At 36.4% G+C, this 13,199-nt stretch overlaps 1 protein-coding gene across 4 annotated transcripts in view; it reads right to left on the reverse strand.

Annotated features, from left to right (window-relative positions):
- TASP1 (taspase 1) overlaps positions 1-13,199 on the reverse strand; it is a 240,470-nt gene that overhangs the window by 174,219 nt on the left and 53,052 nt on the right. For all 4 annotated transcript variants that reach the window (XR_014296136.1, XM_082645896.1, XM_082645895.1 and 1 more), the window contains one exon: positions 8,082-8,161. Coding sequence is in view for 3 of the 4 variants with exons in the window: in XM_082645896.1 (XP_082502022.1) it covers positions 8,082-8,161 (80 nt within the window). In the remaining variant the exon portion in view is untranslated. The remainder of the gene's footprint in view (positions 1-8,081; positions 8,162-13,199) is intronic.

Here is a 13,199-nt window from a genome sequence, read left to right on the forward strand (position 1 = left end):
CATCAATGGTACCAACTATACAAAGCCAGACTTCTCAAAAGTAGACAGCAAATCTCTTAGGAATCTGGCAATAGCCAGCAAAATATTAAATGCACATCCTCTATGAGTCAGCAATTCTACTTCCAACTGTCTACCCCAATAGAACACGTATATATTAAGTGATGTGTACAAGAATATTCAAAGAATTATCAATGTTAATGGCAAAATCTAGAATCAACCTGAATGCCTATCAATAAAGAAACAGCTAAATAAATATGGTAAAATGCTATTCAACAGTTTAAAAATTAATTCATCTATATATATCAACATGGACAGATTTCAAAATACATCTTGCTGCATTACAAAAAATATTTTTAAAAGCCATGTTATAATACTACTTATCTATAAACTTACTAAAGATACTACAGTATGATACCATTTATCTACTTAAAAAAGAATACTATATATTCTTTTCCAACTATATATGTTGGAATACTATATATTCCAACATTTCTGTTGGAACAGAGAGAAGCAAATCAAACAAGTAACTGGTTATCAGACTGAGCAGGAGTCTGGGATTGGGAATGGAAGTAAAAAGGAAGACCAGGTTTATGTAGAATGCTTCAATATTTAAGAAGATAACTTATTCTTCTACCACACAATTAAAAAGTAATAAATACAATGGTTAGATACATTTATTAATTTATATTATTTTTATTATTATATTTGTTAACAGTACACATTTACAAAACATCAGTTCCATCTCCTGGTAATGAAAGAATAGCTTATATGAGACTAATAATAATTACAAACTCTGGGTAGAAGTTTTAAACTAAAAAAAAAAAAAAAAAAAAAAAAGCCTATTTGAAGGCAAGTGACGAAAAGCTGGCAGAAATAGGGGAGGATTCAACCACTGAAAGAAAAGAAACACACTGGGTGAGATCCAAATTAAAAAGCTTTCCCCATGAGGCACTCCTCACTCTGTGAGACACACAGAAAATAGAGCTCAGGTAGAAAACTAGTCTTATTGGCCTGAGATGAAGGAGCCTGGGGCTACTGAAGCCACTGGAAAGTAAGGGAGGAATCCTGGAAAGGAGAAATCCACAAAAAAGGAAGCCCAAAAATCTATGTAAAAGTCCCCTCAAATCCTGAATGAGTCCTTAACTGTTCATACAGGATGCAAGATTCCGTAAAGTCCACTGAGTAAACTAACAGCTGAAAAGTGAACAGATGTTTTAGTAAATACCCACTGTAGGAGAGACAAAATTTAAAGTTTGAGACTTTCCACTGAAACCCCAGAAAGGCCATATCTCGGGAATAAAGACCACAAACTAGTACTAAGAGACAACTCTAGGATTAAGAAAAAAACTGAAATAGACTCACTTTAACAAAGTCAAAAACCAGGCTGTGACAATATCAAGGTGAACTGCAAATAATTTAATTACATGTTAGAACAAACTCAACATCATTCAAAGGATGATAACAAATCATAGTCTCTAAAATGTATCATCCACAATGCTCAAGGTGTAATTTTTTTTTAAAAAAATTGAGACATGCAACTAAACAGGAAAGTGTGATCAAGGTCAAGAAAAAAAAAATCTATCAATAGAAACTGACCCACAGATTACCTAGATTTTAGAATTAGCAGTCAAAGATTTCAAAATAACAATGATAAATATGCCAACAATGGATATAATGGGTAAAGACATGGGAAATTTCAAGACAAAGATGAAGGCTGGTTTTTTTAATGGAAACTTTAAAACTGAAAACATAATATTTTATATTTTTTAAATCATAACATCAGATTAATATCAAACTAGATACTGCAGGAGGAAAGATCAATAAACTCAAAGACCAGTTCAACAGAAATCAAACAAATAGAAGTGTAATGGTTAATTTTATTTGACAACTTGACTGGGCCAGAGAGTGCCCAGGTATTGGTCAAGCTTTATTCTAGGTATGCCTGTGAGGGTATGTTTGATAAGGTTGAGATTTACATTTAAATTGATAGATGGAGTAAAGCAGATTGCCCTCCCTATGTAAGTGGACCTCATCCAATCAGCTCAAGGCCTTAATAGAACAAAGATGCAGACTCTCCCCAAGTAAGAGAAAATTCCTCTTGCCTGACTGCCTTTCAACTAGAACATCAACTTTTTCCTGCCTTCATACTTGATCTGAAACATTAGCTGTTCCTGGGTCTCAAGCCTGCCAGCCTTCACACTGGAACTATACAATTGACCCTCTCAGTTTTCAGGCCTTTGAACTTGGATTGAAACTACCCCATTGGCTCTCCTGGTCTCCAGCTTGCTGACTGACCCTGCATATCTTGGGACTTGTCAGCCTCCATAATTGCTTGTCAGCCTCCATGATTGCCAATTCTTTATAATATCTCTTTAGATAGACATGACAGATAGATAGATATTGGTTCTGTCTCTATGGAGAATCCTGACTAATACAGAAAGCACAGAGAACAAAGACTGAAAAAAATCAGAGCCTCAGGAACACATGACAGTATCAAATGTTTTAATTTAAGTGAAATTGAAGTCCTAGAAACAGATGAGGGAGAGCATGAAGCAGAGAGTCCAATAGTTTTCCTAATTTGATTAAAAACTGAACCCTCAGATTCAACAGGCACAATAAAACTAGCACAAAGGAAACCATACCTAGGTGAAAACAAATAGAACAATTTTTAAAAACAGTCAGAGAGAAAAGAAGACACATTACACACAAGGAAGCAATAATAATCATGTCTAACTTCCTAGCAGAAACAACGGAATCCAGAATATAATGGAATAACATCTTTAAAAGTGCTAAAAGGATACAATGGAATATTATTCAGCTATAAGAAGGAAATTCTGATACATGCTACAACATAGGTGAAAACATGCTAAGTGAAATAATCCAGACGCAAATGACAAATATTACATGATTCCACTTAGAGGAGGGACCTAGAACAGGCAAATTCATAGACAAAGAAAGCAGAATAAAGGTTACCAGGGACAGGCAAGAGGGGGATAAGTAATCACTGTTTGATGGGTACAGTTTCTGTTTGGGCTGAGGAAAAAATAGAAATGGATAGTGGCGATGGTTAATCAACACTATGAATGTATTTAGTACCACTGAATTATACATTTAAAAATTGTTAAAACGGGGGCTTCCCTGGTGGCGCAGTGGTTGAGAGTCCGCCTGCCGATGCAGGGGACACGGGTTCGTGCCCCGTTCTGGGAAGATCCCACATACCGCGGAGCGGCTGGGCCCGTGAGCCATGGCCGCTGAGCCTGCGCGTCCAGAGCCTGTGCTCCGCAACGGGAGAGGCCACAACAGTGAGAGGCCCGCGTACCGGAAAAAAAAAAAAAATTGTTAAAATGGTAAATTTTATGTTATGAATATTTTACCACAATATAAAAAAAGAAAAAAAGCGCTAAAAGGAAATATCTGCCAACCTAGAAGTCTATATCCAACAAAAATGTCTTTTCAAAGTAAAAGCAAAATAAGGATGTTTTTCAGATAACGAAAGCTGAGAAAAGTTTTCACCACTACATCTACCACATTACCAGAAAATATGTAGCATTCCAGGCTGAAGGAAAAGATGCCAGAAAGAAATTCAAATCTACATATAGGAATGAAATATGTAAGTACATGTGAAAATGTGTAATAAACTTAGAATAAACCTTAGAAAGACATTCTAAAAGCTGAAGGGGAATAAAAACCTACAAATTATGCCCCCCAAAAGGTAATCAAGTATAAAACATTATCATTAACCAGCACCAACATACCATTTTATTTCTACTGAGGATTAAACAAATGGCTGAGTATAAAATGGTATTTAAAATTTTTTTAATCTAAATAATAGTTATAATTTCTCCTTTTAAATTCCCCATAGGTCAGAACCATTCTTTTTTGGAAAAAAAAAAAAGATCACTTAACTTTCAAACACTTTATTCAGAGAACATTTCGTGTTGATTGGTTATATAAGTCATAAAAAAAAAATCTATGGCACAGGGCTTCCCTGGTGGTGCAGTGGTTGAGGGTCCGCCTGCCGATGCAGGGGACACAGGTTTGTGCCCCGGTCCGGGAAGATGCCACATGCCGTGGAGCGGCTGGGCCCGTGAGCCATGGCCGCTGAGCCTGCGCGTCTGGAGCCTGTGCTCCGCAACGGGAGAGGCCACAACGGTGAGAGGCCCACATACCGCAAAAAAAAAAAGTCTGTGGCACAATATGTTTTTCTTATTACAAGTATAAAAAATAGTCAAAAATAATTTTGCCATCCTGAAAAAGATCTAGTACTACTTTCTAACACATTTTTATATAAATGTTCTGAAGTAAAATTGGCAGACTGAATGCATGAATTCATCTCCATGCCCTACTAAAACTTCACCAAAAAGAAATTTAAGTGGGGGAAAAGACTGACATACACAAGGGGTGATTATAATGAGAAGGGAGATACCAACAGTTTTAGAACATAGAAAGCAAGTGGACAAACCGTAACTAATTGAGCAGAGGAAGATGAACCCCAATGCCCACTAGCCAAGACATCACAAAGCAAACTAATCTCAGCCAAAGTAAACTAATTCCTGCCAAAGAAACATCAAGAGAGCTCAAAGTAGAAAGCACCTGGTGTCTCTGAAAGCCAGGTTTAGACTAAAAACAGGAGAATGGGCAGAAAATGTCAATAAGGAACATGTAGATGCCCAAATCCTCTCCTTGTGCTTGCAGAAAACGTGGAAAGGCTGAACTACATGGGCGCCAAATTATCAGACACCAACCACATCTGGGAGCAGGTACGGGGCTCTACGTAAAACTGAGTTTGACGCAAAAGTCTGATAAAGGCACCGTGACACCTCCAGCCCCTTCCCTTGTTCTGTACCAGAATACTGGCTATTGCCTTGCCAGAGCTGGGAAGATTTCTCTATCTAATCCAGAAGAAAAATGTGTAGAGAAATGATCAACGCCTCCCCTCTTGAGGTCAAACAGACCTGCCCTCACACACAAAGCTGCCAACAGGTCTTTAGGTAACTCACTCATGAATATGAAAACTGCAGAGGGTCACTAGATAGTTGAGGAAATTAGTTAACATGTATTAGGGTCTGAAACAAACACAAAGTAAGACAGAGGAAGCAGAAACAGTGGATAAGAACAAGTTTTAAACCATAATATCCTAAGAGAGAGAGTAAAAATACTGAGTTCATGAAACAAAACCCCATGTTTTAAAAGTATTAATCACAGATGAATCTCTAGAAATTAAAAATATGAAAACCAAAATTAAAAATTCATTAGAAGTAGAAGATTTGGAAGATAAAATTGAAGAAACTTCCCAGAAAGCAGGACAAAAGACAGAGATTTTTAAAAGGAGAAAAAGTAACTTTTGAAAATGATACATGGGATTAGAGCACAAGATCCAACATCTAATTGAAAGAAATTAGAAAAATATAACAGAGGAGAGATAGGGGGAGAGATTATTACACAATTTTTTTTAATTTCCCCAAAGCACATGGATTTCCAGATGGAGAATCCAAGAGTACCCAGTATAATCAGTAAAAAAAAAAGACCCATCCCAAGATATCATTGAGGTAATAAGACCACTGAAATAAGAGCTTCCTTCCAAAGAGGCAAAAGACACCACAAAAAACTGGGAATCAAAGTGCCAGCGGACTGCGTAATAGCAAGACTGGAAATTAGAAGACAGAGCAATTTCTTCAGAAACCTAAGCGAAAGTGATTTCCCACCTTCCATATATCAAATGAGGGAGTAAAACAAGAAAAAAAAAAAAAAGACATTCAGAAACAGACAATTTGATACTGGAGAGAGGAAAAGGGAATTCCAAAGTGATCGGGAGGTGAAGACCAGATGACAGCTGCACAGCAGGCCTACTGAGGGCCCACTCTAGACCCAGGTTGCCAGGTGGCCTGCCTCCAAGGAAAAACAGGATGGAATTGGCAGATGAGCTGATTTCTGTGCCTGATATAAGAGCTCCACAGCAAGTTCAACTGGGGAGGCTCTAAGGCAGCATTAGTGGCAGCGTGTGAGGATCCAGGACTCTCACACTCCCGGTCTCCCTGCACACACACACTTCTCCTCCTTCCAGCCTCTCAATATTACAACTTGCAGCAGTACGGAGTTCATTCTGAATATAATGTTACTAAGAGCTGGTCCTTATTAGACACTTGCTATGATAAATAGTCATCTCTTTTTTATACAACTTGGTTTCCTTGGAGCTAATGATTCCTCACTTTTTCATTTGATTATTTAAATTACATTCATAGATTACTTGTTAAAAATTTTTTTAATTTAAAAAACAAGTAGTATATGTTTTTACTATTTTTTTATGCATAAACATGTAGCCATGATTTCTTTTTTAAGACAGACATATAAAACACACATATATACATATTTATAACCTCATTTTTCACTTTTTTAAGTCATTATTAGATTTAATCATTATCAGTCTTTATAACAATTTCCAGTTACTTCATAACATTTCATTAAGACTATGTGATAGTTTACTCACGTTCCTCTGTGTTGGACATAAGTCTTTTTCAAATTTTTTAATAATCTTTTTTTATGTTTTTCTTTTTTTCCCTTTTTTATTGAAGTAGTTGATGTACAATATTATATAAGTCACAGGTATACAATATAGTGATTTCACAAGTTTTTAAAGGTTATACTCCATTTATAGTTACTATAAAAATTGGCTATATTCCTTGTGTTGTACAATATATCCTTGTAGCTTATTTTATATATAATAGAATTTTTTTACATTTTTAATGAGTACCCTTCTACATAAATCTATGTCTATATCTCTGATGACAAGTTCCGAGATGCAGAATGGGTTTAAGGCTTTTGATCTATACTACTTAGCTGTCCTCCAAAATTTCTGCCAATCTACATTTGTACCTACAATGTATTATGTTCATTTTACCACACACTTACCAGCAGTAATACAATATTTTTTAACTCTTTCACCAAGTGAGTGGGAACAGATTTAACATGTACTCACCTTAATTTGAATGTCCCTATTAGTTATGTTATATTATCTATTTATGACTTTTGACCCTTTTCTATTGGGGTATCACATGTATTCATGTGACTTTTAATCTGGCAAAACTCTTCGTAGATTAAGCGTATGTATCCCATTGTCATAGTTATGATAAATGTTTTTCAGTCTTAACTCTTCTGCAGTCACACTTTTGTTCTTCCTTCTCATACACGTGGTACCTAGATAGGCTTTCCTCAGCTCAAGGATGGGTAAATGTTGACCTATGTTTTCTTCTCTCTCTGAGTGGCTGGTATGGTTTTATTGTTAGTGATTATTTTAAGTAGCCTAAAAGGGATTCTTTAACAATACTTCTATAAAAACATGAGCAAGGACTTCCCTGGCAGCGCAGTGGTTAAGAATCTGCCTGCCAATGCAGAGGACATGGGTTCGATCCCTGGCCCAGGAAGATCCCACATGCCCCGGAGCAACTAAGACTATGAACCACAACTACTGAGCCTGCGTGCTGCAACTACTGAAGCCCACGCACCTAGAACCCGTGCTCCGCAACAAGAGAAGACACCACAATGAGAAGCCTGCACACCGCAATGAAGAGTAGCCCCCACTCGCCACAACTAGAGAAAGCCCATGCACAGCACCGAAGGCCCAATGCAGCCAAAAATTTTTTTAAAAGCATGATAAAGCAGGAGTGGGGGGACCTCAAGAATATAAAGGTGACTTAAAATCAAATAACTTTCGGGCCTCCCTGGTGGCGCAGTGGTTGAGAGTCCGCCTGCCGATGCAGGGGATACGGGTTCGTGCCCCGGTCTGGGAGGATCCCATATGCCGCGGAGCGGCTGGGCCCGTGAGCCATGGCCGCTGGGCCTGCGCGTCCGGAGCCTGTGCTCCGCAACGGGGGAGGCCACAGCAGTGAGAGGCCCGCATACCGCAAAAAAAAAAAAAAAAAAAAAAAAAAAAAAAATCAAATAACTTTCTATTTATCTTTTAGCTAAAATATTTCAACATACAAGCTTTCTTCCTTAAATATAGGTACTATATGGATCAAAAGCAATGTAACACTTTCAGGTATATATGCTAATACAGCTTAATTTTGAATAGTTTTACTTACTTGTGGTCATGATGTTAGGAGGGCAAGAGGGTATTCCATGATCTACTGCCCATCTGTAGGCTCCTTCTCCAACTAAAAAGCTAACGACAGAAAAATTACTCTTTTAAAAATTCATAGTGTCATCTTCTCCTACATATTCAATAAAGTAATATAAGTAATATAGTAAGGCAACTGAAAAAATTTTGCAATACCTCAAAATGGCTACATGCCTAAAAAATTCTTTTAATTTTTCCCCAAGTTAGAAATTTTACAAGTGGAAATGGTACAATATCATTTGCAATAACTAACCAGTAAAAATTGGCAAAATGCAACATAAGAAGTAAAAATAGCTGATTTCCCAGTGGAAAATATTAAGATTTATCTTGGATCAACTGTGGTTCTCAGTTTATGTACAAGATCTATTTCATCAGATTAAGAGTCAAAGCTTAAGTGAATGTCTTCAGATTTAGTATTCTTGCCTAGTATAACACCTGGATCTACACAAAATGAGTGGGGTACATCCAGAGATGCCCAAACACAATGATACGCACTTACATTTCTAAGCCTCAATGCAATAAAAATATATATGGCTGTCAGAATCATTTTTACTGTGGTAAACAAAGCAGTGTGGTATGTCCCTAAAGTAATTTTTTTAAGTCCCAAACTGCAAGTTTTAACATAACAAAGTGAATAAAAGGATACTGTTAGCTAACTGCAAAAGACTTCCTTTCAAAGATTTCAAATAGCATGCAGGATAATTAACCACCCCATTCCCTAACACAGTAATAGCAAGCAGTTACCATAATAATCAATCACTTCATCTCCTTCCACAGCCAACTTCTTAAAGCTCTCAGCCAGCTAGTAATGGATTCCTTGAACTAGTGCCTACTCATTAGTTTCCTGCTCCCTATTTTTTGTTTCTGTTCCTCTAATCATTCCAACACTAAAAACTCGAAGTAATACATATTGAAGTCTTTAGATTTGATTGTTTGTAAGAAGATCAATAACAGATTAGAAGAAGAAAGTCTAAGTTGATACTCAGAAACATATCCAAATGGTTCCAATGAGAAACAAATTGGTTAAGCCCAGTAACTATTTTCCAGTATATATGAAGGTGAGAATGGAGGGAGCATTAAAAAAAAGAGAGGAGGGAGAGAGCCAACAAGAATACCTCTTCAAACTTCCATTTTTTAAAAAAAATCTAAAGGACTCCAAAAATAGAAAAGTTCCTCCTATTCCTGTATCAAATGAAGACCACTGCAAAGAAACTGCAAAGGAAAGCTGTCACATAAAGGAAAACGGGAGAATAACTGAGGTAGGAACTTGGATGCAAGCTGAGCTGTCCTGAAAGCATTTGTAGCACTTCCTTCTGCTAGAAAAAGGCTTTGATAGAAGAAATAAACTCTCTTCACGTGAAGACGGAAAAGAGATGCTGAAGCATTAAATTAAATGATCAGGACAGAAGCTTGGAGCTGAATCTAGTACTCTCAGCACTCCCATTCGTCACTTGGGGTTCTATCCCAGCATCTGGAATCGAAAGTATTTTATAACATAAGCTTAGTTTTATTTTTCATCTCTTAATCATTCATAGGTTTGATTCTAAATAAAATTAGTTTGCAGTTGTCTGCTATGCAAGGTTTTAAATACGTTAGGCGTTGTACAATATTCACAGGAAGGTGAATAGTTGGATGCCGTCTTACGGATAAGAATTCTGAGATCCTGACCTTTCCTTACTACCAAAAATTACTTGTCCAGTAGTTTGACATCACACAAAATGGCATATAACTGCTTTTGAAATCATTTTAAAATGTTAAAAAGCTACATGAGCTTTCGCTAAAAACTATACTATTAAAAATAAAAAATCTCTTCCCAGAACACTAAATGCAGCACCAATTCAAATTTTTCTCAAATATTCTTCTCACTCTCCAAGGAGAAAGCTCTCACAGAAGTTTCACCTCAATTCACTAGAAAAATCCATCAACTCCACCGTGTTAACACATCCAGAATCTGACCACTTCTCGCCACCGCCCTGGTCTGAGCCGCCATCATCCATTACCTACAAGGTTGAAATGGCCTCATCACTTCCATGCTCGCCTTGCTCCGTCCCCTGCCCCAGTCTAATCTCAACACATCAGCCAGTGCCATCCTTGTAAAACACAAGTCAGGTAATGACATTTCTCTTCTCAAAATCCTGCGAACCCCCTCGTGAGGACTCTAGCATGAAAACTGGAGCCTTCACCAGGATCTCCAGGCTCCCAAGTGATCTGGTCTTCCCTGCTCCCTCCTCCCCTCATCTCTTCTTCCTCTTGCCCCCTTGCTTACTCTGCTCCAGCCTCTTACAAAACACAAACATGCCAAGGGGACTCCTGCCTCAGGGCCTTCACCCTGACTGTTCCCTGTCAGGATCTTCCTTATTTCCCAAATGGCAGATTTCCCCATCTGTTTAAATATATCTCCCTGATGAGGCCAATTTAAAACTGTACCCAAAACACTGCACTCCTCTACCCAGTACTCCCAATCCCTCTCATTCTGTCTTTTTTACATTTTTTTTTTGTCTACCTTCTCACATACCATATACTTTATAACTGATGATATTATCTCTGTTGTTTATATCTATCTCCCTCAAATAAACTGTAAGATTCACAACAGGGATCTTTGTTTTTCACTGATATCCATATATGCTAAGCATTTAGAACAGTGCCTGAAGCACACTAAGCATTAGAAAAACATTGGCAAGATACTCAACAATAAACTAGGGTGTCAAAATTCTCTAAAGGACAGCATTTTCCTTGTGTTACGCTCTCCTTAATTTACACTAAAGCAAGTCTAAAGTGTTAAGAAACAAAAGCAACACTACTGAGACCAGCACTGAGTGGGATTATTAAAACCTTCAACAAGCTGAGCTATTGAAGTGCCAGCATAGCCAAACACCCAAAAACACAGTGAGGTCAATTACAATTTCATGGATGGGAAATTTTCAAAAACCATGACACTATGTAGTCAGTCTAAAAATGTGCAATTTAGTGATTCAGAAAGCTCTCAAAACTGCTTAAAATGCATTATGCTGGATGAGAAAGATATAGGAGAAAATGATAGCTGTTTCTTTGGCCTTAAAAATGGATTTCTATATATTTTACCTATTACTTCTTTATCATAAATGAACAGAACTGAAGAAAGACCACCAATTTGGTGGCTACTGATTATTTAAAGCTTACAAACACATAAAGCGCAAATAAGGGAGAATCTGCTGTATGTGGAAATAACACATAATGACCAAATTAAATAATAAGGATTTAACTCTTCTTAAAATTTTTATTACAAAAATTTTCAAACATATACATTACAGAGAATAGTATAATGTACCCAAAGGATCATCACCCATTCTCATCAACTGTTAATACATTGCTAATCTCATTCATTTATATTCCCACCCAGATTATTTTGAAGCAAATCTCAGATATCATATAACTTCAAATATAAATATTTTAGCATGCCTCTCAAAAAATAACTTTTTAAAAAAACATAACCACAACATAACCAATTGACACCTAAAAAAATTAACAATAAATCCTTAGAATCAAAATAGTTTATTCAATCGATGTTCACATTTCCCTGATTGTCTCATAACATTTTTGCTATTATTGTTATTTTTGCCTTTTAAACTATTTTGTTTGAAGGGGAACCCAACTAACCCATCCATACCTCCTGATTAGTTGATAGCTCTCTTATGTTTCTTTTAATCTATAGGTTTTTAAATTTTCTTTTCACATTCATACAACAAAGGTACTAAAATCAATGAATTTATGAAATACAATAGATTAAATAGTATTTTTAAATAAACAATGTACCAAAAATTAAATTTGCATCTCAAAAAATCTGAGAGTCTAATGAGCAACAATGCTTTTCTAGCTTTCCCTTTTTCACCAAAAGAAACATAATTTCCAAAAATTATAACTTATTCTATAACATATTAGGGTAGCAGTCGGCAATTTTTTTTCTGTAGAGGGCCAGAGAGCAAACAGTTTGGGCTTTGTGACCAGATGTCTCTGCTGCAACAACTCAGTTTGGACTTTGCAGAGCACAAGCAGCCATAGACAATATGTACACAAATGGGTATGGCTGTGTTCCAATAAAACTTTATTTACAAAAAACAGGCAGTAGTCCAGATTTGGCCCACACGCCATAGTTTGACAACCCCTGTTCCAGATGGTTATGCCTATCAAAGGTGTACCCTATCAAAATGAAGGAGGAAAGAGTACAAATAAATAAAATTTATTTACCTTTATAAATAAAATAAATGTAGGAAAATACAACACAGTTTATGATAGTAGGCCCACCAAATTTATGAGGATATCATATGCATGCTAAATATATTCTACTAATCTGACCAAACACCAGTACTTAAATAATATATCATATCATGGTGGCAATAACCAGAAAATTAAAACATAAAAAATTATCAGCTAATAGGAATACCATTCTGCCTAAAGTTCTGCTGAGGGTTTTTCTAACAAAGCAAAAAGAGTTTATAAAATTCTAACAGAATTTAGATACAGCTGAAACAAATACACTCCCTGTCTTCCTCAATGAGATATACAGACAGATGAACTTTTTATTAAAGACTTCTTAGAAAACACCCAATGACTTGCTGCCCCCATAAAGTCACCTGCCTCTTTAACAGATGACACCAGAAGACCACAGTTTCTAAGTCCTCCACCTGCTTTTGATAGTTTTTCTACCTCTATGCCTGGCATACAGGAAGTAAACAAAAAATATTTGCTGAATGAAGGAATGGGTAAGTGAATGAATAACTAAATGGGTGTAAACATTACTTCTTACTATTATAAAAGGATTCTACTCTATGGGTTCTAATCTGCTGCTTCTAATGTGATAAGGACAGACTCCATAAATTTTAATAGCATAACAGTGTCAAGTATGGTACTCAGTTTCTTTGTTGGCAAAATGTATGTTACCCTCATAAATCACATAATGATTTTATGAGATAATATACACAAACCACATAAAACAATGCTTCTCACAGTATACAAATGCAATAAATTTTAGCTATTATCATTACAGAAATTAGATAACTAGACTTATTAGGGTTGTGCGTAAACAAGCTTAAAGTAAAAACATGAT

The sequence above is a fragment of the Mesoplodon mirus genome (assembly GCF_964341445.2).
Source record: "Mesoplodon mirus genome assembly, chromosome: 15".
NCBI lineage: Eukaryota > Metazoa > Chordata > Mammalia > Artiodactyla > Ziphiidae > Mesoplodon > Mesoplodon mirus.